The sequence below is a fragment of the Poecilia latipinna genome, unplaced genomic scaffold (genome assembly GCF_001443285.1).
Source record: "Poecilia latipinna isolate Pla-1442-1.1 unplaced genomic scaffold, P_latipinna-1.0 Scaffold4188, whole genome shotgun sequence".
Lineage (NCBI taxonomy): Eukaryota > Metazoa > Chordata > Actinopteri > Cyprinodontiformes > Poeciliidae > Poecilia > Poecilia latipinna.
The window spans coordinates 1-23,356 of record NW_015116804.1 but is presented as its reverse complement, the minus strand read 5'-3'; the positions used below and the strand labels follow the sequence as shown (position 1 = coordinate 23,356).

At 41.6% G+C, this 23,356-nt stretch overlaps 1 protein-coding gene and 1 long non-coding RNA gene across 2 annotated transcripts; one reads left to right on the top strand and one right to left on the bottom strand.

Moving 5' to 3' along the window:
- Nucleotides 1–362: 362 nt before the first annotated feature.
- Nucleotides 363–23,236, top strand: LOC106942318 (tumor necrosis factor alpha-induced protein 8-like protein 3). Its single transcript, XM_015025568.1, has 2 exons — nt 363–908; nt 22,134–23,236. The coding sequence occupies exons 1-2, from the start codon at nt 863–865 to the stop codon at nt 22,694–22,696; spliced, it is 609 nt and encodes a 202-aa protein (XP_014881054.1). The 5' UTR covers nt 363–862; the 3' UTR covers nt 22,697–23,236.
- On the bottom strand, nt 905–17,383 carry LOC106942319 (uncharacterized). Its single transcript, XR_001423602.1, has 2 exons — nt 16,232–17,383; nt 905–1,344 (listed from the first exon to the last, which is right to left on the bottom strand). It is a non-coding gene; the product is annotated as an uncharacterized LOC106942319 (long non-coding RNA).
- Nucleotides 23,237–23,356: the final 120 nt, after the last annotated feature.

Genomic DNA, 23,356 nt, shown 5'->3' with positions numbered 1-23,356 from the left:
GATCTATGAATCTTAGTGACCAGTATTCAGTCAATTTCAGAAGAAAAATCCTAACAATGTCTCAGTTTCTATGCCAATTAGCGGTGGATGCAGTTTTTCAGGTATGAATCATCAGCCAAATATCAGGCTAAGTGATCCAAACACATCTGAACCAACCAGTGGTCGTCATGTGACCACAAACAAATACCGCATTCCTGATTTTAAACCGTCCGGCTTTGGAAAAAGGTCATGGGATTTTTTTGGTGCTGCAGTTGCATTTCAAGTCTCCGTGAATGAGTCCTTCCCATTGCTGTGCTGAAACACAGGCAGCACTCTTAGCCAGTGACAGAAAGGGAGGGAGAGAGGAAGAGCGAAAGAGGAAGAGACAGCGCTCGCAGCATACAGAGAGAGGTAAAGAAAAAAAAACAGTTTGAGTAGAGGGAGAAGAGTGTCACAGCAATGAGGAGGAGGAAGAGGAGGAGGAAGAAGAGGAGGGACAGAGTGGCAGGAAAAAGGCAGGGAGAAACGCAGAGGGGGACGGACTGAGAGTAAGCAAAGGGGAGGGAGCACCAGAGACGGGAAAGTAGATGAGAAGGAGAAGTAAAGAGGGAAAGTGAGGGAGCTCAACAAAACCTAAGAGGACAGACAGCTCAGCAAACCAGCAGCGCTCCTCTCACAACTACAGAGATCCAGGCAGAGGGAGGAAGCTGAGCTCGTTAAGAGGGAGAGAATAAAACACCAGAAGTTGCATTTTTTTTTTTTTCATGTCTTCTTTTTTCCCACTCGGTTAAGAAGCGCACTCTTCTCTGAGAAGGAAAGAGACGAAGGAGGGGAGAGGACTAAGAGAGTTTCTACAGCCTCCGCTCGTCCTAAAAGGGGGAAGATGGATTCAGACTCTGGAGAGCAAAGTGACGGAGACATCTCGGCAGGTAAGCTCATTTTACTGTCATGCAGGCGGCGCTTACAGTTACACACACTCGTCTTTTGTAGTGTTTTGCGAAGACTCAGAAAGTTCATCGTCAGCTTTAAATACGTCATCAGACTCCCAAACTTCACATGAAGCAGCGATTTACCCCCAAAGCAACCAAACCGTTTGACATTTTCCCGATGCTCTCCGAGGCGTTGGAGAGAAGACGTGCTTTGATGCTGGTGGCAGGCACAGCGTCACCGGGTGTCTGGATGAAAGCTGCCTCAGTCGCCACCAGGAACAGGCAAGCTCTGACACGTGCAGCCGGTTTGTTCATCAACACATGCAGCCAGAGAGCGAGAGAGAGACTGCAGGCTCCCCAAACGCCTGGATCCTCCTGATGCATCGCAGGGTGCGAGAGAGGATGAAAGCCTTTTCCAGTGGATCCACAAAGGTTGCTTCATAAAAAGGAGAAAAGTTTACGGTGTGACTGAGCGCACAGGGCAAAAGTTTACAGCAATAATGAGGAGAGTTACACATTAAACTCTCAGGCAGGGTTTTTACTGCGCGCGGTTATCTGGATTGTGGATCTTTACAGGATTTAAAGCGAGACGGTGGGGGATGAAGCCAATTGGGGACGCATTTTGAGTTAAATTGCAGGACTTGACATCATCAACAAGTGAGGCGTTTCTCTCCTGCTTGTGTGCGTACAGCCAGACAAGGCTGTCGCTCAGCTCTGTCCAATGATTTCCTCCTTTCATTTATTCCTTAATCATGTCGATGTGGCCTTTTCCATGGACAACATGGAGCTTTCTGTATTAATTATGCCCGGATGAACCATCTGTCTGTCCATCTGGACCTTTGTCTGTCTTTCCATTTGGTCCATTTGAAAGGAGAAGGGAACCTGAATATAAAGAGGCTTTATTACAGCTTTATTCAGATCATAAGAAGAGAGTAATAACAACCTGAGCACGAAAAAAAATCACAACGTTCATGGATGAGGATGTGGGTTGTGCCCTAAAGACGTGTGTTAAATTCAATCTACCAATGATGAGGATGGATGAAGAAGGCTTGTTGTCACTGGAGGCAATGGAGAAAATAAATTCCCACATCACTACTACTAGTGGCTGCTAACCCACAGCAGATTCTGATCAGGCTGCTGGCCAGCAAAAGCAGCTCCATGTTCATGAATGGATAATCCACAAAGGGGAAAATCAACAGGTTTTCCTGTGATTTATTAGCCATGGAGTTAAAATGATTAGTCAGATTAATTGTGATTAATCAATATTGAAGTAACTAATTTAGTGATACATTAATCATTAGCTGCTGAAAGAGCAACACACTCAAAGCAGGAATTAGACTGCATAGAAAATATGCACATTTTGTCTTTAAAATAATAATAACCTTTGTTTGTAAATATGTTTTGTCCAAAACTCCTCAAATGCCATAGTTTTACAGTTTTAGCTTCACCTGGTTCAAATTATGTAAAAAAAAAAAAAAAAATATCTTAAGCACTTTTTGCTATCCAACTACTAATTGGTTAATCTAAAAAAAGAAAGAAAACAATCAACATACCAGCCCTGTATTGTTGCCAAGTCAAACCACAGAGGGCTGAATTTTTCACATGTTGATGTTAGAATGAAGTTTTAGCTGCCAGTGCATCGTTTGCTACAAATAATCAAGTTTACACTCCAGGAATGCTATGTTGTTGCATTTTAGGCAATAAAAATATTTTTAAAATGAGTTGAATTACTCGTTTTTTGAATCTTAATGCATTTCTAATGTTGCATAGAAAAGGCTTCAATGAAAAATGTGCAAAAAGTGTCACTTTTTTCATCCAATTAATCGTCAGAACAGTCTGTAAATTAATCGATGACTAAAATAATCGTTAGTTTCATTGTGGTAACAATACCAAAAAGAAAAAAGACTTCCTTTTGTTTTTGTGCCAAGTATATTTTTAGTATGAATGTATGAAAAGATAGTTCCAAGTTATTTAATTTACATAACTTTTCAGTGCTTAATAGCGTGGAGATTTTTTTTTGTCACCTTCACTCCCCAGATTTTAAAAACCCTGCATCTGAGAGGAACAACGTTTGTTGGTTACCTTTGCTTCTCAAGCTGAAAGGAACTGCGAAGGCCGGATATTTTTGCAGATCGAGAGTCAGTGAGAGCCTGACTCATTCTCAGAATGCATCATGTTTTGTTGCTGTGCTGCAGTTCCTGCCGCTGTGTTGCTATCAGTGGTGCGGCTCACTTTATCCCACAGTGAAATGTGATACATGGCGTTCTGGAAACAGGTTTATTTGGAATCTCTCTCACTCTCACACACTGCCACCATTTTTAATTTTTTTTCCCAGTGATGATGTGTGATTGAACTCAGCATGATGCGCGCATACCTCGCTCCACAGCGTCAGCCGCATAAACACCGAGGGATTTTGTTTCAGGTGACTCTGGAACTCGAGTCGCTGATAATTGCTGTGTGCAGAACATTTTATTTGTTGAGTTTATTTCACCCTCACATTCCTGCCCAGGAGCTTTAGGTCACAGTTTACTTTCTCTGAATTTCACAAAAGCCGCGCTGAACTCAGAGTTCGTGCCTGCGCTTGGATATTGAGCCACTTATTAAGCTTCTTCTACCTTGATCTCACGCAGTTGTTTTGAACACAGAACGTCAGTGGAGGTTTACGATGTTTGTGGAGAACATTGAGACGGTAAAGTCATGACAGCGCTGTTGCTGACAAAAGGAAAATACGGTTTTTAATCACCTGAGGGGGGAAGCTGGCGCGGGTACGCATGCACGCACGCCAAAACTGTAAATAAAGGCAGTCGACCGTGTTATCTTTGCATTTTGTTGTATGTCAACATGAAACCTGCTGGGCAGTTCCAGCAGCACGGCACAGATCCACTTCCTCTGCCACGAGAAAGTGCTGGTTTGGTTGTAGAGCACCCCCAGCTCATAATGTAGATCAAAACCATGCTGGAAACTAGTTCCAAATCATCTGAGCCATCAAAAAACAATGCACCTGAGATTTTCAATCCGTGTGGGAATTTTTTTTTTTTTTTAATCTTTGTTTTTCGGGTCCACAGCAAATTGCAAATCAAAACACAGGCCTTATCCTTGAAATGCTCTATTCATGTCATACAGATAAATGCAAAACTAGCTTAAAGTCTATGGAGACGTCTGTGCAGCATAAACTCCAACAGAAGGAAAGGCTTGTATGCTACAAGGCTTCTGCTTCCCAGCCAAATGTAAATGCTGACATATGTTCAAAACGGTCTATAAATAAAGCGAACCTTTTCTCTCATCCAATTTATTTCAGATGGAGTGAATCTCAAAGCCAGAAACGGTTCTTCACATGTTGCTCAAAGGGAGAGAAAAACATTTTTTAGGTACATATGTAAATGCCAGCATTAAAAAAAAACGGGAATCAAGTCCAGCATTTTTGAAAAATGATCCTGACACAGCAGGAATTATGGGATGCAGATTCAATTATTTTGCTAGGCATTTACAAAAAAAGACCACATCATTTACTTATTTCAATTGAAACAAATGAAAAACAACAGCTTTCTAGTGAAGCATGAGCTAATGGTGAAGATGAAAACATGCCAAGTTATTCAACATCAAACATCTGATGTTTGATGTTGAATAACTTTGATTCTGATGTTTGATTCTGTCTGTACCCGCCTAATTTAGAGCACAAATGATAACAGTGCATTCTGTTTGTACTTATAAACAGTTTCCAGTCAGAAAAATGTAAACTAAATCCCATGAAGTCCAAAGTCCTGCTGAAGAAAGTTGGAGTTCACCATGAAGTTCAGAGTTTGGTGTCAAAAATGGCTGAGTGATGACAGAATGCAGCAGAAGCTGCTGGTACTGGCCACTTATCGGCACTTTTAATGGTTTGTATCCATTTGGACCAGAGGTGCACAAAATGTTACAAAAATATATTTGTGAACATGTTCCTTTATGTCCTAAGTTAATTATATTAGGATTAATATATGATATGATGTGTTTGGACTGCTAAAAGTAACATGTTTTTTTTTAATAATGAGTACTTTTTTTTTTTAATCTAGAAATTTGTAGTTCACTCTGCAAATAAAGTCAGGTGATTATTTCCAGTCCAGATGATCATACGTTCTGGAGCAAAGTAAGCAAAGTTTGGGGGAAAAAAAACAAAAACAAAAATATATATTTAAAAAAAATGCCAATTTTCAGCTGCTGCTATAGTCTCTAAAAACTGCATCCCTGTAACTGATCCTTAAAAATATAGTTAGATCAATAAATGTAACTAATCTGAATCAGTTGATATATTTATTGGGTTACTGATGGGATCCTTCACCCTAACAAACAGCTGACTGATGTTCTGCAGTGTGACGTTACCAAACCATTCACTGTAGCAAGTAACTTTGTTAGCATTAGAAGCAATTAGCATTAGAAACTGTTAGCATTGGGAACGATCTCTCCTTTGTTCATTTACTAGACGTTTGGCATTAACTAATTAGCAAATAGCTGTTAAATTGTTCTTCACGCTCAAACTAGCATTGAAACATTGCAATCTGTTTTTAATATGTAAGGAGTGTCAAACTGGTGCGTCAATTAGCAGTTAGCATTTAGCTCATTTGATGCTCGATGTTCATATTAAGCAGGTCATTGTTTCACTATTAACTCATCCCCTGCTGTTAGCTGAAATGTCCTTAGGAGTCAACGATTACAGTAGCTAAAAATTATTTTAGGCTTTCATGTAAATATCTGTACAAGTCTTAGAATACTATCACATTTGAGTTGGTTGGTTGAATTTTAAGTTTTTAAAAGACAAGTCTGAATTTCAAAATCTTAAATTATTAACAATCCAGACAAAGAAAAAAGTTTCAAAATGTGCCAATAAGGCAACATGCTGTCTCTCAGAAGAGCACAAGCTCTGAATTTCACGAACGTTTTTATTTTCTTCTCATTCCCTAGCTGGTTTCTTTCCCTCATTTATAATCACTCATCTGTCTACATCTGTGCCCATTGATAACTCTGTCCTTTCATTATACGGTCACAGTCTGATCTGCTGTCGGTCTGAAGCCCACGCTGACTAGACGCTGCATTTCACCGATCTATCAGATATCTCTAATGTCCAGTTTGAATTGCCTCTGGAGTTGTTATATCATGTTGGTTGAGTGAGAAAAATCAACCCACAGAGAAGTTTTGGCTGAGTCATCATGGTGATGCGACTCTTAACACCAAACCCCAATCAGCCATCTACAGAACTATTTCCAGCGTTTTGTTTTTCTGTCCGTTTTTCCAGGGAAGATGGTGTTGATGAAAAGCTTGGCTGTTGTAATAATAGATCTGCGATCCATCAGGGCATGAGGGCGGCCGATGTGCCTCCATTCCAAACTCGCACCAGCAGATGTTTCTGAAGACGCAGCTGAAGTTTGATCTTCAGCCAGCCGAGTCCCAACTCTCACCCGTTTACACACCCACAGACAGCAGCTTTACCAGAAGCGAGTCGTACCGCTTGAACTTTGCCACATTTTGTCACATGACAACCACAAACGTTTTAACGGGATTCTCTGGGATCGGCCAACACACACAGAAATGGAAAAGGACGTGTGGCCTTCCCGTTTTCTAAAAATAAAAACTGTATTGTATTTAGCCTAACTCTCTCTGGTTGTACATGATTTTAAATACGTGCATCAGTTGCCGTTACACGATGTCTTGTTAATAATGAACCCACCTTGCTCACTGCATGATGAGTGATTATATGTAAAGGAAAGAAACCGAGCTAAAATAGAGAAGAAAAAAACAAAATTGATTTCTGTAGTGACATTCAGTGTGTAAGTTAAACCTACCAAATGCAACAAAAAACATACTAGTAGCATAACACAGTGGTGGCAGCATCATGCTATGGAGGTCCATTTCTTTAGCAGAAACAAGATTAAAACAGAGCATTTATAAATTAAATTTGTTAGAAGCTGTGAAAAAAAAGAGCGGGGGTGAAATGGGTTTAACTCTTACAATGTCCCTAGACTTTTATTTAGACATAAATCTGTAAAACTTGCTTCTACTTTGTAACCATGCATTTCATTTGTTGGTCTATCACATCACACACTCCTGCAGTGAGAGACGACTGCCACATCCTAAATGCACAAAGGAGCGTAACCGTAGATCCTTCCTCCCAGCAGCTGCTGGATATGGAGTCACTTATTCAGCTACTTTTAAAGTTGTTTTGAATACAGAATGTCAGAAGTGGGTTGCACCCAACAAAATCAATAAGTATTTACATTTAATTTTGTATTTCATACGTCTATGTTGGCATTTGTGCAATCATCTACTCTGTTATTACTCATGTCATGGCCACACATGAGACAGGCAGCTAGATCAAGTCAGCCTGCAGTCACTGCAACATGTTCATATATGCTCATCCACACTCTTTTCCCATTCCTCTAGTCTTGAACGCCACAAATGCATGAAACCTCGACTCTCCCCTCCTCTGCCTTTAATCTGGCCCACAGATGCAGTCTGCACAAAACCAGCTGCACACACACACATTACTACACACACGTTCAGGACACCGAGAGCTGGGTCTGGAAAAATATAACACTAACTGAGGAGAGGAAAGAAAAGAGGGAGTTTAGCTGCAAGTGGAAAAGACGACTCAGGAGAAAGTTTTCCAATCGCTGCTGCAGAAAACTATTCCTACAACTCCCAAGTCACTGCTAGAGCATTTTCCCCCGGTGTGCAGATGCATGTGCTGACACTATAACTCAGTGGCATTTTATAGGGATAGTGGGACATTTGAGAAGGGATTAGTTCCCCTCCACTCTCCTCCCACGGCAGAGCTGTTATTAAAAACTGATATTAAATTGAGTGTGTTACGGTCTGTGTGTTTCGATGAAGAGTCGGGCTGCAGCTGACGTCTGGTCCGAATGTCTTAAACATTTTGCTCTGATGCAGAAAGTCTGAGATGTGATTGCTTTATGTTTCCACGTTGGGATTGCTCAAAATAGTTTTCTTCAGCTTTCAGTTTCAGCTTTAGTGACGCGTTTGTGGAAAGGCGCCGCCATCTGGGTTCTGTCTTCGCTACCTTTTCCTAAAATACACGCTTACTACAGCATATCCAGATGGTATTAAGCTGAAATTGCTCTCCGCAGGAGCTAAAGTGTGTTTCAGAAAACAAGGTGAGGTAGGAGGCTAGTTGTACGCACAGCTTTTCACACTTCGCTCTGGCACAGCTGAGGCAAAGTATGCTGATTGTAGCATTTTTTTTTTAAGGCTGTGGCAGGAAAAAGTGGAATAACTATGAACAACCGGTTCGGCAGTACGTCAAATTAAAGCTTTGTACCTGGGAGTTCTGAGCACTTTGTCAAGAAAAAATAATAAATACTTTGTTCCCCACATGAGAGCCAGGATTTAGATAAACTCTTGCAATAATTAGGCTTCGGTCCAGAGGAAAAAAAAAAAAAAAAGCGTTAGAAGAAGGAATGCAGTCAGAACACAAAAGCAGAAATGTGCATTTGGGTATTTATGCGAGTGCGAGCGAACCACAGTTATTTCCTGGTCATTAGTTAGCGGTAAAAGTTGGGAGTAGAGAGCTTTGGCTTTTACACTACGGCGTGTCAAGCAGGCTGAGCTCCTGAAAGGCCAAAGCTCACAGCATTTCCAATTTTATGACTCCAATCAAAGCGAGAGCAACCTTTTAATTTAGGCGCCCAGACAGCTGAAGCCCTGCCCCGTTTCTGGGTTAACCTTTGCCTTCTTAACATTTGTAACTGGGTGTGCGTTGGGGATTACTTCAATCTGTTTGCTACTGTCCTGTTTGTCTTTAAATAAACATGTGGCATCAAAAGCCCAAACGGCATAGATTATAGGTCAAGAATCCCAGAAACATCTTGTTTGTAGGAGAGGGGGTGGCGGGGTGACGTATAAATCAGTCAGTGGTCGAGGCAGTGTTTCTCATTCATGTAAAGAAATCCAGTTAAAAGAGAGTAAACTCAAACAAACCAGGAAGAGGAAGACCTGAGGAAAGATGTCGGTGTTTGGACGGCGGCACGCTGAGACTTGGCCACGGGTCGCTGAAGGAGAGGCTTTCTGAGGGGTCCGTAAAAAAATTAAATAAATGCAAAAAATGTAAAAAATGCTTGCTTCCTTGCCACTCTGCATTGTGGATGTGGTTGGAAATGGACAGAGAGGAAGAGACAGACAAAGAAAGACACTTCAATCTGGAAAGATTCAGACGGAGAAAAAGGAACAATTAAAAGATTTAATGACAGGAATGAGTAAGTTCTTTGGCGCTCGGGCCCCAGTAGCTGTTTTGAGCTGAGATTTGATGTGAACTCGACGAACATCCCGATAACTGATTAGGGATGCTCTCCCCCGGGGCCCGACACTGGTGGTGGAGGTCGGGAAAGGGTGCCATCCTGGAGAGCCAAAGGTTGTGGGTGGAGAAGGGGAGGTGGTAGGTTGAACGCAGCTGGGAAGCGGCTGACTGCTTGGGTGTGGCTCCTTTTATGCAGAGCTTGATTGATGATTGGACGCGCCGGGTGAGGTCCAGCGCTGAGGTCGGAGATGAGCATGACGCCGATGGACGAACGGAAGGGGCGGAGTCTTCCAGCTTGAATTTTTGCTATTAGCTTCATTACAGGCAGCTAATTATGCAGCTGCAGACGATGCTAGAGGTGGTGACAGTGTTATAGGTGCAGGTCTGTCTCTGAAGTAACACAGAGAAAGTCTAAATATGGGCATCCCGTCTCTTACATCAACACCTTCTTTGTTCTCTCTAGGATCCTGTCACAATATCTTGCAAAAATGAAGAAAAAAAATGAAGAAGTCTTTGGTTGTATTCATTCCTTTTTATGACGGTGAAGCTAGGAAATCCTTCCCAAATGTCTTGCCTTTCTTTTCCCCGTATCCCTCCCACTTTCATGGGATAACTTCTATCAATCTTGACTGAAAGGTGTGAAATTAAAATGTACATACTGCCCGCTCCGCTCACTTTTTCCTCGCCCTGTCTTCTTCTCGACAAAACTCACAGCTTCCTTCATTCGGATGAAAACCACAGAAGAAACTTTGAGTCCGGGTCTCGGGGGCCGCAAGACTGTTTGGATTTTATTATCGTCTTCTTCTGTATTTTATTGGGTCCTGGTTTCACGGTCTGTCATTATGGCTCTCTCTGTCACATAAACAGACACGCATTCATCTTTCTATAAATAGAGAGGTGCTCTTTTATGAATCAAATAATTTCTAGGGAAGCGCTGCGGCTTGATTCTTTGCTCAGCTGCATATCCAAATCGTTGCGTGTCTGCAATCCAAACAGCAAACGTAGCAAAGGGAGGAAGGAGAAAAAGAAGAAAGAAAGAAAAATAGCAACAAAAAAAAGCAAGAAAGGAAGAAAAATGTGTGGCGGAAGTTGACGTTGCACAGAAGGAAATCTGTCATTTTCTCATTTAGAGGTCTTGAGTATTTTTGGCTTCCACCAACACCCACATAACAGGAGTAGTTTTCCAGAGAAGATCCCAGAGGAGGAAAGCTGAGAAGTGGGATCGCCTCCAGCCAGTTCCCATGCCCAGCTAACCAGCTAATTGTTGGCCTGACTCCGTTCGCTTTGTGAACAATAGCACACAGGAGGGAACGACATCTGCCGAAGACATCAGCTGTACAGGGTCAGCGTGTCGCATTCTCTCAGGAGCCTGCGGTCCAGTACTTGTGCCCTCTCCGGATGTCCTGGATACCACTTTTTGACGTCATCATCTTCTCCTGCATTCACAAAAAGAAAGGTGCAGCTCTAAGTGCCGCTGCATCTCTCACTCCCTCTCTCGCTCCTCTCGTGGATGCAGCAGGCCTTTGGCACATTAATCAGTCAAAACGTCTTTTGCCTCTTCCTTCTTTCGCCTCGTCTCTCGGGCTCAGCTCTTTAGGGATGTGGCCATTAAAACCGAGAGACAAAGAACGAGATGAGGGACGACGCATTAAATAAGGCTGAGCGGCGGCCAAAGGCGATCTGCTCTGTGTCCTTCCTGACTCAGAGGTTCCTAAGTGACTTCCTTCCTTGCAGAAGAGACATTTAGACCATTTCCCAGACAAATAGAGCTATTCTTTCAAATGTTGTCTTATGGTGGGAGACTTGTCTGTTACAGGTGCATTCATCTACAAGCTTGTGAGGTCTGTGGCTGACGACTCTTGTACTACTTTTAAATGGTTCTTGTGCTGATCGGTAGAGAACAGAATAATCATCCTCAGATGGGATATAATGACGCTGACTGAGATTACTGTGAAGTTTAGACGTTTCCATACAGAAACTCTGATGTGCTTCTAAGTAATTTGAGAACTCCCAAATGATGACGAGATGACTGTGAGTTTCTTGACCCTGCATTTTGTGTTAAATATGGGGACGACTGTGGATGAAGTTTACATTTTCCAAATACCAGCCAACAACTAAAAAGCAGCAGGAAATCTTAGACAAATGTGTTTGACTCCCATCATCATAGAAGTGAATTTTTCAGTGCATCCAACCTTTGTTGGTAATTCCAACATCTGTAAAATTAATGCCCTCGTGCGTCGAAGCAGCTCTGGCAACTTACGACATGTTGCTTTTCTTTTCCTCTGTTTTTCTGAACATCTAAAGAAGTCTAAAGTCTTTTGCGGAGATGAAATTGGAATCTGGATGTGAAAACAGCAGAAGGAACAGTTTGTTCTAGATGTCAGATTTTGGAAACGTGTCGTATTTGCAGCCGCTCCGAATGCGGCAGTAAGGTTTCAGCTCTAAATACACAAGCCTGTAACGGAGATATCAGCAGATCTTGTTCAACAACACCCGAGGCAACGTGGGGGGTTATTATTAAAATGTCAAGCTTTGTTTTGAAAAGTAATTTTTATCACTGCATTTTAACGGAAGAAGGAAATGAAACTTATTCACTTCTCAAATTCTGCCAAAAGTGTGTGAAGATGTCACTGTTTTAACTTTATTTTGGCATTTATGCATCTAATAATTCAGTAAGTTGTTTGCAAAAACTAAAGGAAATGTATTCACCATTTCAGTGATTTAAAAAGCAACTTAGAGATTAAAGAGCATCATCATCTTTTGTCAGGACTTTGATTCAAAACTACCAAACAAAGCCATGTAAAATAGATAATAAAAAAAATAATTTGTCCTTTTATTCATGCTGTATTAGAAAATTACATGTCAAGAATTACTGATACTTTCATTCTAATCATTAGAAAAATCTTTGAGGCCAAACTGATCAAATGTTTTTTTTTAATTGCTTAACAGCTTTTTACAGATTTACTTTTAAAGATGATCTCTAAGTTATTAAGGAGTGAAGAGCTTCTTGCCATCACCCTAATCTTTAGCTCCCTCCACCGATTCTCCATCAGATTCAAGTCATGTAAATGTCACATACTGTATTAAACATAAATCTGAGCGATTTGATTCACTTACTGTCTTGTTCATTTCTGTTCTTTGTCTTCAAGTTACTGATATTTTCATTGTGCAATCTAGGCTCTTTTTTTTTTTTGCCTCTTACAGTTTCCACAAATAAAAAGTAGGCCAAGCAGAGAAAGTATCACCTGCATAAAAGTAAAACACGGCAAAAAAAAAAAAAGGACTCACTTTGTCTTCATGTGCGAGTTAGTGATTCCTAAGGTTTTAAACCCATTGAGGCGACTTCCGCCGTCACATTCACAACTCTAACTGATCTACATCTATAAAGACTGGTGAGTCCATGACCCCACTTCATTCAGGTGCCGGTCATCGAGATATTCAAACCGAGTTATTTATTAACCTCGAAGCTCTGACTGCTCCCCTACATCTTGAGCAGCTGCTAATGGCATCTTCCATCTCAGGTTTGGCCTTTGCAGACTGCCGCGCCGCTGAACAACACTTGCTACAACGCTGCATTGTCCCCGTGGTCCTTCTCATGTTTGATATTGTATCTTTCTCAATTGCAATCACTTACTTTCATCCAGAAACAAACACACACACACACACACACACACACACACACGCAATATAACAGACTGCGATTGTGCAGGGGCGGCGTGTCTGAGTCATCTGTGTCGTGTTGTGGGAGTCAAAAATACATTTTCGTGGTGCAGATCCAAAGTGAGGAGACAAAAATGACTACATTTCATTCCTTCTGTTTTTTTTTTTTTTTTGTTCCCTTTCCCATCACATATGAAAGTCGGTATATAATTTGCAGTGTTTACTATCTATTTGTGCTCTCCAGAAGAGGAAGAGAGAAGCTCTCGAGTCTCGGACTCAAAAATAAAAGCCTTTCCTCCAGTGCTACCAGCTGGCACAGGCCGCCTCCTCTGCTCCCTTCCTAAATCCACTGGCCTCTCAGGCCTGTTTAACACTTTACCCAGCAAGCTATTAAACCCCCGTTTAAGTCTTGCTGAGTGACCCGCTCCATTGTTCTGCTCAAGCCTTGTAAATCCAGTCAGAGAGGCTCTGCTGCAGCTCCTTATATTCAACCAAAGGCAAACCAGGGAGCCAAGGCAATGCAGGAGGAAGTTCAGCTGTCAGCCTCCTGTTCTATGAGGAGCTCTTTCCACTAGTGGCCTTCAGGGCTTGTTGAAGCTGTATTTGTGCTCTGTGGATTTAAACTTCACAAAGAATCGCCTTATTTAGACTTTTTTTTCCCCCCTTTCGGTCCAATCGCGAGCTTCTTACTTGTATGTGAAACGCAAATTCTAAAGGTCGACTTTATGACACACCTGGAGGCCCAGAGGAAATTAAGGAAATTGCAAGAAATGGAAAAACATGTCTGGGGAAATTATAGCTGTGTCAGCTTTTACGGGGTTCAAAGTGTGACCTGGTATCCACTTGTGCATTTACAAAACAGGGCTGCCTGTGAATGGAAAATTGGTTGCAGATGGAAAGAAAATGACCAGCCAAAACTTTTGATGGCAATAAATGGGTTTCAAAGAAGTGTTGCAGAAATCAACAGCGTTTTTTTTTATTTTTTTTTATTTATTGTTTGTTGCCGTCGAAAGAGCACTCTTCCACCTTTATGCACTTTGGAAAAACAGGCCGTCTGTCAGCAGCCTTCATTGTTTGGCTGTTTGAAGTAACACTTTTTGGAAAGAGCAATAAATGCAAATCTTTTGGGAGGAAAAGTAAATACAGGCCTAACTGATTCAGGCATAGCCATATGAAATGAATGTCCATAGACCTCCATGTCTCTAGTGTACCCAGATAATAATGTTCAGTGTTGGCTGGAAATACGTCTCTTGCACCTGTTCTGGTAGACTAACCAGGTTTTGTACATACTGGACACATGTTATCACCAACAACCTCAAACAGGTTTTGTGTGTATGAATCATATTTTTCTTTTTCAATGTCGCCATCTAGGAACAGCAGTCCTTCTAAGGGGGTAAAACGAGTTTGTCCGTGTCGACCTTATGGTCGTAAGGTCGAGGTGGGGCCCAACCTGGACAGATCACCAGAGCGAGACACCGAACACTTTACCACACACCCTCAACTCAGGGCAATTTAGAATCTCCTTTTCACCAAATACGCTTGTTTTGGACTGTAGAAGGAAACCTGAGTCCTCAGAGAAAACCCACACAAATCATTGGGAGATTATGGAGACTCCTCACAGAAAGGCTCCAGCTGGAACTGAACCCACATTACTCTGAGGGAACCAACATAAAGAAGAAAAAAAAAAGTCTATATAATATAAATCAATACCATATTAGTGGTAAACCGACTGCAGATGACAATTGCAGAGACGGATTTTGTCATTTTGGTCAAGTTTCCTTCTTCTTCACTGTTTTCATCTGCCTTTTTGCCTGAGACATACTTGTTGCTTATCGTTGCGTGGCAGAGAAGGAGACGTGCGTCTCAGATCTGGACTTGAGTTACACTTAAGGACCAAAAACAAAGTCTTCAGATTGGAGTCAGAATGTGAGTCTGTGGTTTACATAGCATCACCCCTAATTAGAGGTGAAGGTAAACCATTTGTGAGCCACAGACCACATGTCTGTCTGACGGAGCAGAGCTGAGTCTTCTATGTGAGGGTGCGTTTGATTTATTGCCCGGGAACTTTTTTTTTTTTTTTTTCAGAATGCAGCCGATTAATTGCTCGTATGCTCACCATTGTTCTGACAGTCAGTAAAATATTAACACGTCTCCATCAGATTTGTTGCTGTTGTTCGGCTAGCATCGTTAAAAAGACACATCTGGCTTTCCCAAATGAAAGCACGCTGTGTTCTATCCAGATAGTTTACTTTCTTAATGATGGCCTTTGTTCACACATGTGCACCATTTCTACAGATTAACCAGGATTGCAACTCAAATGAAGCAGCAGTTAACTAATGATAACCTTATTTAATCCCATGCTAAACTGTGCTGCTTGCACTAATGAAGATTTCTGATACGTTCTGATTGAGTCGCCTCAAAATTATTTGATCCCTCAAGGATACTCGTGGAGCATCATAATGTCTGTAAGACATTAGACGTGCCTCATTCAGCAAAACTGTGTGAATTCGACACATGCGCACAGTTCAGAATTGCACAGATTTAATATCCATTAGCTTAGATTTTATGTTCTCAGAGAACCAACATTAAATTATATGTGTTAAATAACTGCACTAAACTGCAGTTAAATGTTATTTTTCACTTGATCATTTTAATTAGGAATATTTGCTTTGAAGGACCTTGTATTTGTTTTATGATAAATCAGCTTGCCATACTTGTGTTGACAGAGACGTTTATATGGGAGAGATACTTTCGCTTTGCAGTGAGCTTATCACATACCTTTATAGGAAACATATTTCCTAGTTTTGGTCCACATTTAAAAGCACATAAAAAAGAATAGAAATCCTGCTGTAAGCTTAATATTTGGGTCTTTGGGATTGAATGTCCCCAGCTTATTGCCAGTGGCAAATTCCACAGCTGAAAGTAAAATAAACTTAAGATCATATTTAAACTGCTCTAATTACATTGATGGTTTTTTATATCATAAGTCATTCAACGCCTCCTATTTCGATCCTTATGAAGTTGTATTTTAAGCAGGTTTGGGCTTCTGGATATTTTTTTTTCTAATTTACATGACATCCAATTCAAATCATGTATGCTTAATTATTAGGTAAAAATATTTTTGAATACTTTTGATGACATTTCTGTTACGCCAGTGACAGAAATGTCATCAAATCCGCCACGAGGAGCAGAGACCAATCCTATTTTCTCCTATGTCCCTGCTGCGCCATCATCATCCACACGTTCCTAAAATATTCCAGATATCCTGACAGATACTCATTCTTTTCATGGTGACGACGGCTGCAAATATTCAGCTGCCCTGAACTTGCTTCTCTCTGCCGTTGAGGTATGAAGCAAAGCACACCTTAAAATAACTTACATTCGCGGGCTTACAGGGCCGCCTCAGTCAGACGTGTGTGCTCTGCTGCGATCCGGCTGATAATTCCCCCCTGGCTTTGACTCAGTGAAGGCCAGCCGCGCTCCTCCGCGTTAGCCACCGGCCCCCGCTGATGGCTCACTCTTCTGGTTACTCTGGAATGAGACAAACACAAGCATTGGGATCCGAGCCCCATTTAGCATTCGGACTACGACAGAAAATGTCCAGAAAATTAACCTACTTGATGTTTATCTTTGCAACACATTCAGATCTGATAAGGTGTCAAAATCAACTTTGTCCGTTTATTTTTTGTTGACTTTATGGATAATTGACTGATCCTCCATTATTTTACTCAATACGAATTTGATTTATTCTTTGCCGATTCTTTTCATAATAGAAAGATTCAATCCAATAATATGGTACTATGTTCACAAATGAAGTGGTCACTTAAGTGGTCATTTCACTTAAGAAACTGTGATTCAAGTCCCAGAATTCAACTCCTGAGAGAGTCAAAGTTCATCTTTATCTCATTAATCCATTGATAGAGGTAAGTCTTTATGCTTGAAGCCACAGAGAGAAGCTCTGACAGGTGGTTTTTCATATTTTCCCGTAAAATGGTACATTTGATTTATTAGCCATGGTACATTCCTGGATGTGGCTTATTAATAACTCATAACAATTTAATTATGTTAGTTGGAGATTTAAAGTCTTGAGCTCATGGATTTCTCTCAAACTTAAAAATTTTAACTCAGGTCTTTTCAAAGCTTAGCTTGTCGACATTTTCGCTGCTCAGCTGGCGTCAAACAGTCACTTCAAAATAAAAGCACTTCCTGTTCAATGCATTGCAATAACATGCTTTCATTCGCGCACTACTTTGTGTATTTACTTTGTAACTTGTAATTAGTTGATCTTATTGTGTACTTTGTACATGTGGCTCTCAAATAAGCTTGTAAATCCTGCAACTCATAACATTCTTAAGAAAAGGCTCCGACTCTAAGCATCCGGCCAATTTGAACACAGGGACTAAAAAGTGCCACCTATGTCATTACAAATACATTTACAGATTCTTCACAGAACAAAAGTCATCTCATTGTTGCTATTTTTTTTCTATGTAAAGGGCTGAATATCATTTCTTACTCCATCCATCCATCATCTTTACCTGTTTATTGTTGCAGAGTCACAGCTTTTCATTATTCCTCAGTGATTTTCAAAATAATTCAGCTTTTTTTTTTTTTTTTTTTTGCATGTTTACATTTAGGAGTATTTCAAACAATATTAAGTCACATCGTCACATATTAAAAGACTGCTGTACAATTGTATAATTTTTATGTGTGCCCCATAGCAGTAGATTGCCGTAGACAGACAAGATGGCATGCATCCAGTGAGAGAATGTTTATCGAAGTCATCAGAGAAACGAGGCCTGACTTGGGTTTGGAAAACGGATTTCTGAGCTTCTCTGTATACCTGCAGTATCCTATGGTCAGTTTGGGGGAAACAGGAGGAGCAATTTTTTTCTTGGAGTTGCTGCACACAAGGGCTCGAATGAGAACATAAGCATTACTTATTCGATAAAAATAAAAACTACTCCATCCACAGAAACTTTAAATTATTTATCTTTCCTACTAAAAATAAAAAAAAATGCATAGGCTTGTTTAAATATGCTGCTGTTGCCTCACACATGGATCATTTTCCTTGGCAGCTCAACATCTAATCTCAGTTGCATCCTGAAGCTCATCACTCATTACAAATCTAAGACCCTCTTCTTGATACACTGCGAGTGTTTCTGGCTAAAATGGAAATGATCTGTCCAGTTGGACGCTTTCTGCCAAAAGACGCCTTCGGCAGAGCTGGCCTGGCTGTTCTCCAGGTTCCACACTGGATGCATGCTCTGATGCAACGCAGCAGAAAATGTTGACTCAGGCCTCTAAAAACATCAGGCGGGACAGAGAGAGACTGTCTGGTCAACAGCCACAGGCAGAGAACAGCAAGCACCTTACTAATCCTCACGTTAAAGTAAACTTCACAAACTCCCACAGCACTCGTGTTCAACCGCTTTGATGGGGCCAGCGCTTGTGCAAAGGCCCCAACATCGGCGGTTTGTTTCCCAGCAGCGAATTCCCACATGCCGCATGGAGCGCCTACTTTATTTCAACACTTCAGGACAAGTGAGGCAGTAAAAATAACAAGCAGGTAGCGGAGACGGTACAGGAGCGGGATGAGGACGAGGAACAGGGCGGACACTTCTCTCTCCTGACAGCTTGGACTCTTCTCTAACTCCTTCTGACACTCTGGTTCATGCATGTCGTTCATCACAGCCTCTGGGTGACAGGCTGTATGCGAGTGTGTGTGTGTGAGAAAGCTTGGACATCTCAGCGTCTTCATGTGCACTTTCCGTAATCATCCACCCTCGTTCGCTCTGTATCTTTAGCCAGACTCTGAATCACCCACCTCGTCAGAGGCCTGTTTATAGCCTCGCAGAAGCAGAAACAAACTCTCTCTGCAGTCATTATCTCAATCTGCGTTGATTGTAATAATCAGGGATCTCTCTAATGAACAAAAGATGAATGCGCTTAGAGAGCGAGTGGCTCCACAAATTGGTAAAGTCTCATATCCAGAGCAGCTCTACAACCAGCAGGCTGTCACCTTTATCGGTGCGTCCTGTCGGGTTTCTGAATATCAGAGGCTCGCTGGAACAAAGAGCCGCTTGATAGAAACGGGAAATGACAGTGACAAAGAGAGCCTGTTGATGAGCGGCGCAGATCTGACTAATGAAAACCAGTTACACACCCTGATGCTGCTATTCAAATATCATGGAAACTAGCATGCACTTGTAATATTTACGTTGATATATTGTTTTTTTTTAGCCCACGCTGTGCTGTCGCTATTCTTCACATGAAGAGCAGTGAGAAGGAGAAACTTTCAGTAAATCCCAGGTGTCCTCCTGGGATTATTTCTGTTATGAAATTATGTTTTTTTAATTAGATTTTACAGAAAAGGAAGTGAAGTCCCAGGATAAATCGAAATTTCTCAGCTGATTTGGTAGATGCTGAAAAGTATTTTTGGTGCATATAAGCATAAAGACATAGTTGGAAAAAATGGCTGTTGTGGAGTAGTGATTAAACAAATAGCTGAAATATAATGAGTTTTGGTAATTACCTTTTAAAATTGAGCAGATGAAATGGCCACATAAATATTTAAACATAAAACATTTAAGAGTTTGATGAAATGTGTTAAAACAATATTCGACATGGCAATAATTACTAGTTCGCATAAAAGAAAAAAAGAGGAAAAAAATTTAAAACCCAACATCAATCTGTGCAACTCGCTTAGAATCAAATAAACGCACTGAAACTATCAGTTTCATTGCACACAACCTTTATATTCATATTTTATTTTGTTTAAATAAATATATATTTATATTTTTTAGTTCTGGGTATCAACTTTCCCAGAAATGGTCTAAAAAAAAAACCCTCCTGAAGTTAGCCATCTCCACAAAGTGATAATTTTACACCCACCAAGCAACACTGCAAAGGTTCATGTGAACCAATTTAAATGAAGATCTCTGCTGGTGTTATCCAAACAGATCAAACATCTGGACGAATGACTCTTCCCAGAACAAACCGCGTAGTTTTGGACAGCCAACCTAAAATATAACCACCGAAAACTGAAAGTCTGGGGCATGACGCCACTGAAATGGGGCATAAACTCAAAAGACTGCACAGGCATCCAACAGCTGGTTTATGTCTCTCCCAGCCACCAAATGTGGGTTCGTCATTAGCCCAGCTAATTTTTTTGGTTAAGAGCACCAGACCTGTCGAAGGAGTAGGAGGGCCGTAGTTGTGGTGGTGCTGGGGGAGAGTGAACGACTGTAGACAAAGGAATTTGCCTTATTTGTTGTTAAATGTCATGGCGGGCTAATTGTATTTCATGAAATGTCATTTAGCTTCAGACCAACAGATGAAATGTCACTTCTCCACATTCATGTGAAATGCCACGGATTAGGTTTCTCCCCGATGTGGAGGGGGGCATCACTCAACCTCTGCTCTGTGTTTGTATTTCCACAGCAAACAAGCAGATCATGATGCGACGCTGGTGTGAATTTAAAACATGCCAATAATATCCGTCTGGTAGAAACAAAACGCAGTGGCGACAAATTGTGCCTTGTTCCTTGAATTTGGCCTCCTCCTCTCCCCGTCTTTAGAGGAACATGTGGAGGAGGAAGAGGAGGCTTGGCGATGTGCCCGCGGAGCAGGAGAGAAAAGTGAAGCCTCTCTCCTCGCCTTTAATCATAAAGGAAGTTATCCGGTGTGTCATTTGAAGTTGGGTGGCGCCTAAATAAAGCCCCACTCCTCACATTCACACCGACACGTGCCAGCCTGCCGGCTCCCGCTGGATAACCGAACAGAGAGCCTTTCATGTTCGCCTCTGCAGGACAAATTGTGGATCCAGTGGGACTCCACAAAAAATGGGGGATTTGTTTTCCGGACTTGTTAAAGACTCCTATCAGAGGACAGCTGTTTGACGTGATCCAGAGCCGACGGCGAAGCCTCCCAAAGACGGCGGCCTGCTCCGGGGAGGCCGCCGCCCTGCCGCAGAATGAGGCTGCGCCTCGTTTTGAGTGCTCATGTTTCAAATTTGTTTTGTTTTATATGAGCTTTATTCACTGTGACGTACACAGATGTTTGCCTGACATTTATCAGTTGTTTGTGAATGGGTTGTATTTTGCTGTCATATTTACTGAAACTACCTCAACTGCATCCAGCTGCATAAACGCACAACAGTAAGTTCAGAGAACATAGTTAGACCTCTGCATTGCTTTGTTAAAAATAAAACGGCGCATACTTATTTGGGGGGGTTATGAATGTAAGGTCAAAGAAAAGTTTGGACTTTTTTTTTTTTTCAAATAGGTCAACAGTTTCAAAAGCTAATTTATCCAGATGGACTTCAGCTGGTTTGTGCAAACACACTGAACACCACGGAGATTAGTCAAAGCTCATAGTATAAACACGTACAGGGATGCACGCTGTGTTTTGTTTACAGTATCAAGATAAAATTTCAAAGACTCACTGTTCTCAAGATAAAAAAAAAAAAAAGAAGACTGCAAGGTACTTTCTAGAACCTACACGCTGCTTTCTTAAACAGCTTGTAGGTTTCATTTCTGGTACTTTTTGAAACTTAATAATACAGAGTCATTTCCTGGGAGATTCAACTTACTTTCCCAGAACTTACAAGGTGCTGCTCGGATTTCACCGCTTTCAGAGACCAGTGTGTGTTTGCTTTACATGCATCCTGTACCAGTAACCTGAAATACACAGGTTGGCTAAAAGGACTTAAAGGGTATTTTTCTCAAGTTTCACATATTTTCAGGTTTTTCAGGAAAAAAAATAAAATAAAATAAATAAATAAATAAATAAATAAATAAAAAAATAAATTTCTTAGAGCTTGAGAAAACATACTTGGCAGTTTTGTGAACCTGTAGGTTTTGCAGAAGTATCCTTGATGTTCCAGAAAATGAACTTAGAAGGATTGGAATATTATCATCCAGGTTCAAGGACATGTTCACAAAGATTCAGGAAATAACTTGCCAGCTTGTGACAGAAACATGTAATTCTCTTGGAAAGTAAAGTATCCCTTAAGTACTCCTTAAACACAGTGTGAATTATTTTGGTAATCTGCAGTAAGCATGTAATTATGTGTCATTTTCAAAGTGCAAATAAGTTACCTCATCATGCAGGACTCTGTAAAATGGAGTACGCATCCTGTAAGCTCTGATGAATGACCGTTAGCATTATGAACACAGGCTGTAGAAAAGCAACATTTTCAGCTGGTTTTTGATGTTGCTGTGAAACTTTGAATTACCTTCTCGTCTCACATCCTGCTCTCTGTTCCCTTTGTCTTCCTTCAGGACAGGAGAGCTTTAACTCTCGCTCCCTGGCCATGCAGGCCCAAAAGAAGATCCTGAGCAAGATGGCGACCTTGGCGGTGGCCAACATGCTTACAGACGACACCAGCAGCGAGATCCTGGACGAGCTCTACAAAGCGACCCGGGAGTTCACCAAGAGCAAGAAAGAAGCGCACAAGATCATCAAGGACGTGATCAAGATTGCCCTGAAGATCGGCATCTTGTACCGCAACCACCAGTTCAGTCCCGACGAGCTGGACACCGTGGAGCGCTTCAAGAAGAAGATGAACCAGGCGGCCATGACGGCGGTGTCGTTTTACGAGGTGGAATATACCTTCGACAGGAACATCCTGGTGGAGCTCCTGCTGGAGTGCAGGGACCTGCTTCACACCCTGGTGGAGGGGCACCTGACCGCGCGCTCACACGCACGCATTGATCACGTTTTCAACCATTTTGCCAACGGGGATTTCCTGGCGGAGCTGTACGGGGACGGAGAGGAGTACAGACTCTCTCTGAGGAAGATCTGCAATGGCATCAACAAACTGCTAGACGAAGGAACGCTTTAACCTCTCGCACCTCTACTTGCTCCTTCTCCACTCGCTCCTTTCCCTGCCGGTGTCTCCTGCCTCCCATTTCCTTTTCACCTGCCACTCCTGACAGCAAAACACCCTGCCTCTTCCTTATCTCTCTTGTCTTCCTGTTTCTTCCCCATCCATTTCCACGGAGGTTGTTGTAACATCTTGCTGCTGTGGGTCAGTGAGGGATTTCTTTTTTTTTTCTTTTTCCCCATTTAGAGTGTCTCTTCACTCAGTAGATCATTGCTGCAAACCTGGACACCGTGTTTCACAATATACGCATTATACATTCCCTTCGTGTGCTAAAGTTGTACTGTACCAACAGCCAAAAAAAAAAAAATACTGTAGTAGAGAGCTTGGATATGGAAGATAATCAGTCGTAGTCTCTGTGTATTTTGAGTGTGTTCAAAAGTTTGCGATTTGCTTGAGTAACGTTGCGAACTGTGTCATGGTATGTTTATGAATTCGTGTCAATCTTCTCAAAAAGGGTGATAACACTTGTCTTTTATTAAAGATTTCTTTAAATCGGTACTGCGCAGTCATCCATTCATCCAAGAGGGGGAGGGTGGGCGTCCATCTCATGAGGTCAGAGGGTCACCAGCGTCTCACAGCAACAGAGAGACACAAAACCACGCGAACACGTTCACACAC

Excerpts from the sequence above, each read along its gene's own strand:
- LOC106942318 (XM_015025568.1), top strand. The coding sequence starts at position 863 with ATGGATTCAGACTCTGGAGAGCAAAGTGACGGAGACATCTCGGCAG. Across the intron at positions 909-22,133 it reads TGACGGAGACATCTCGGCAG|GACAGGAGAGCTTTAACTCT; the intron begins GTAAGCTCATTT and ends GTCTTCCTTCAG.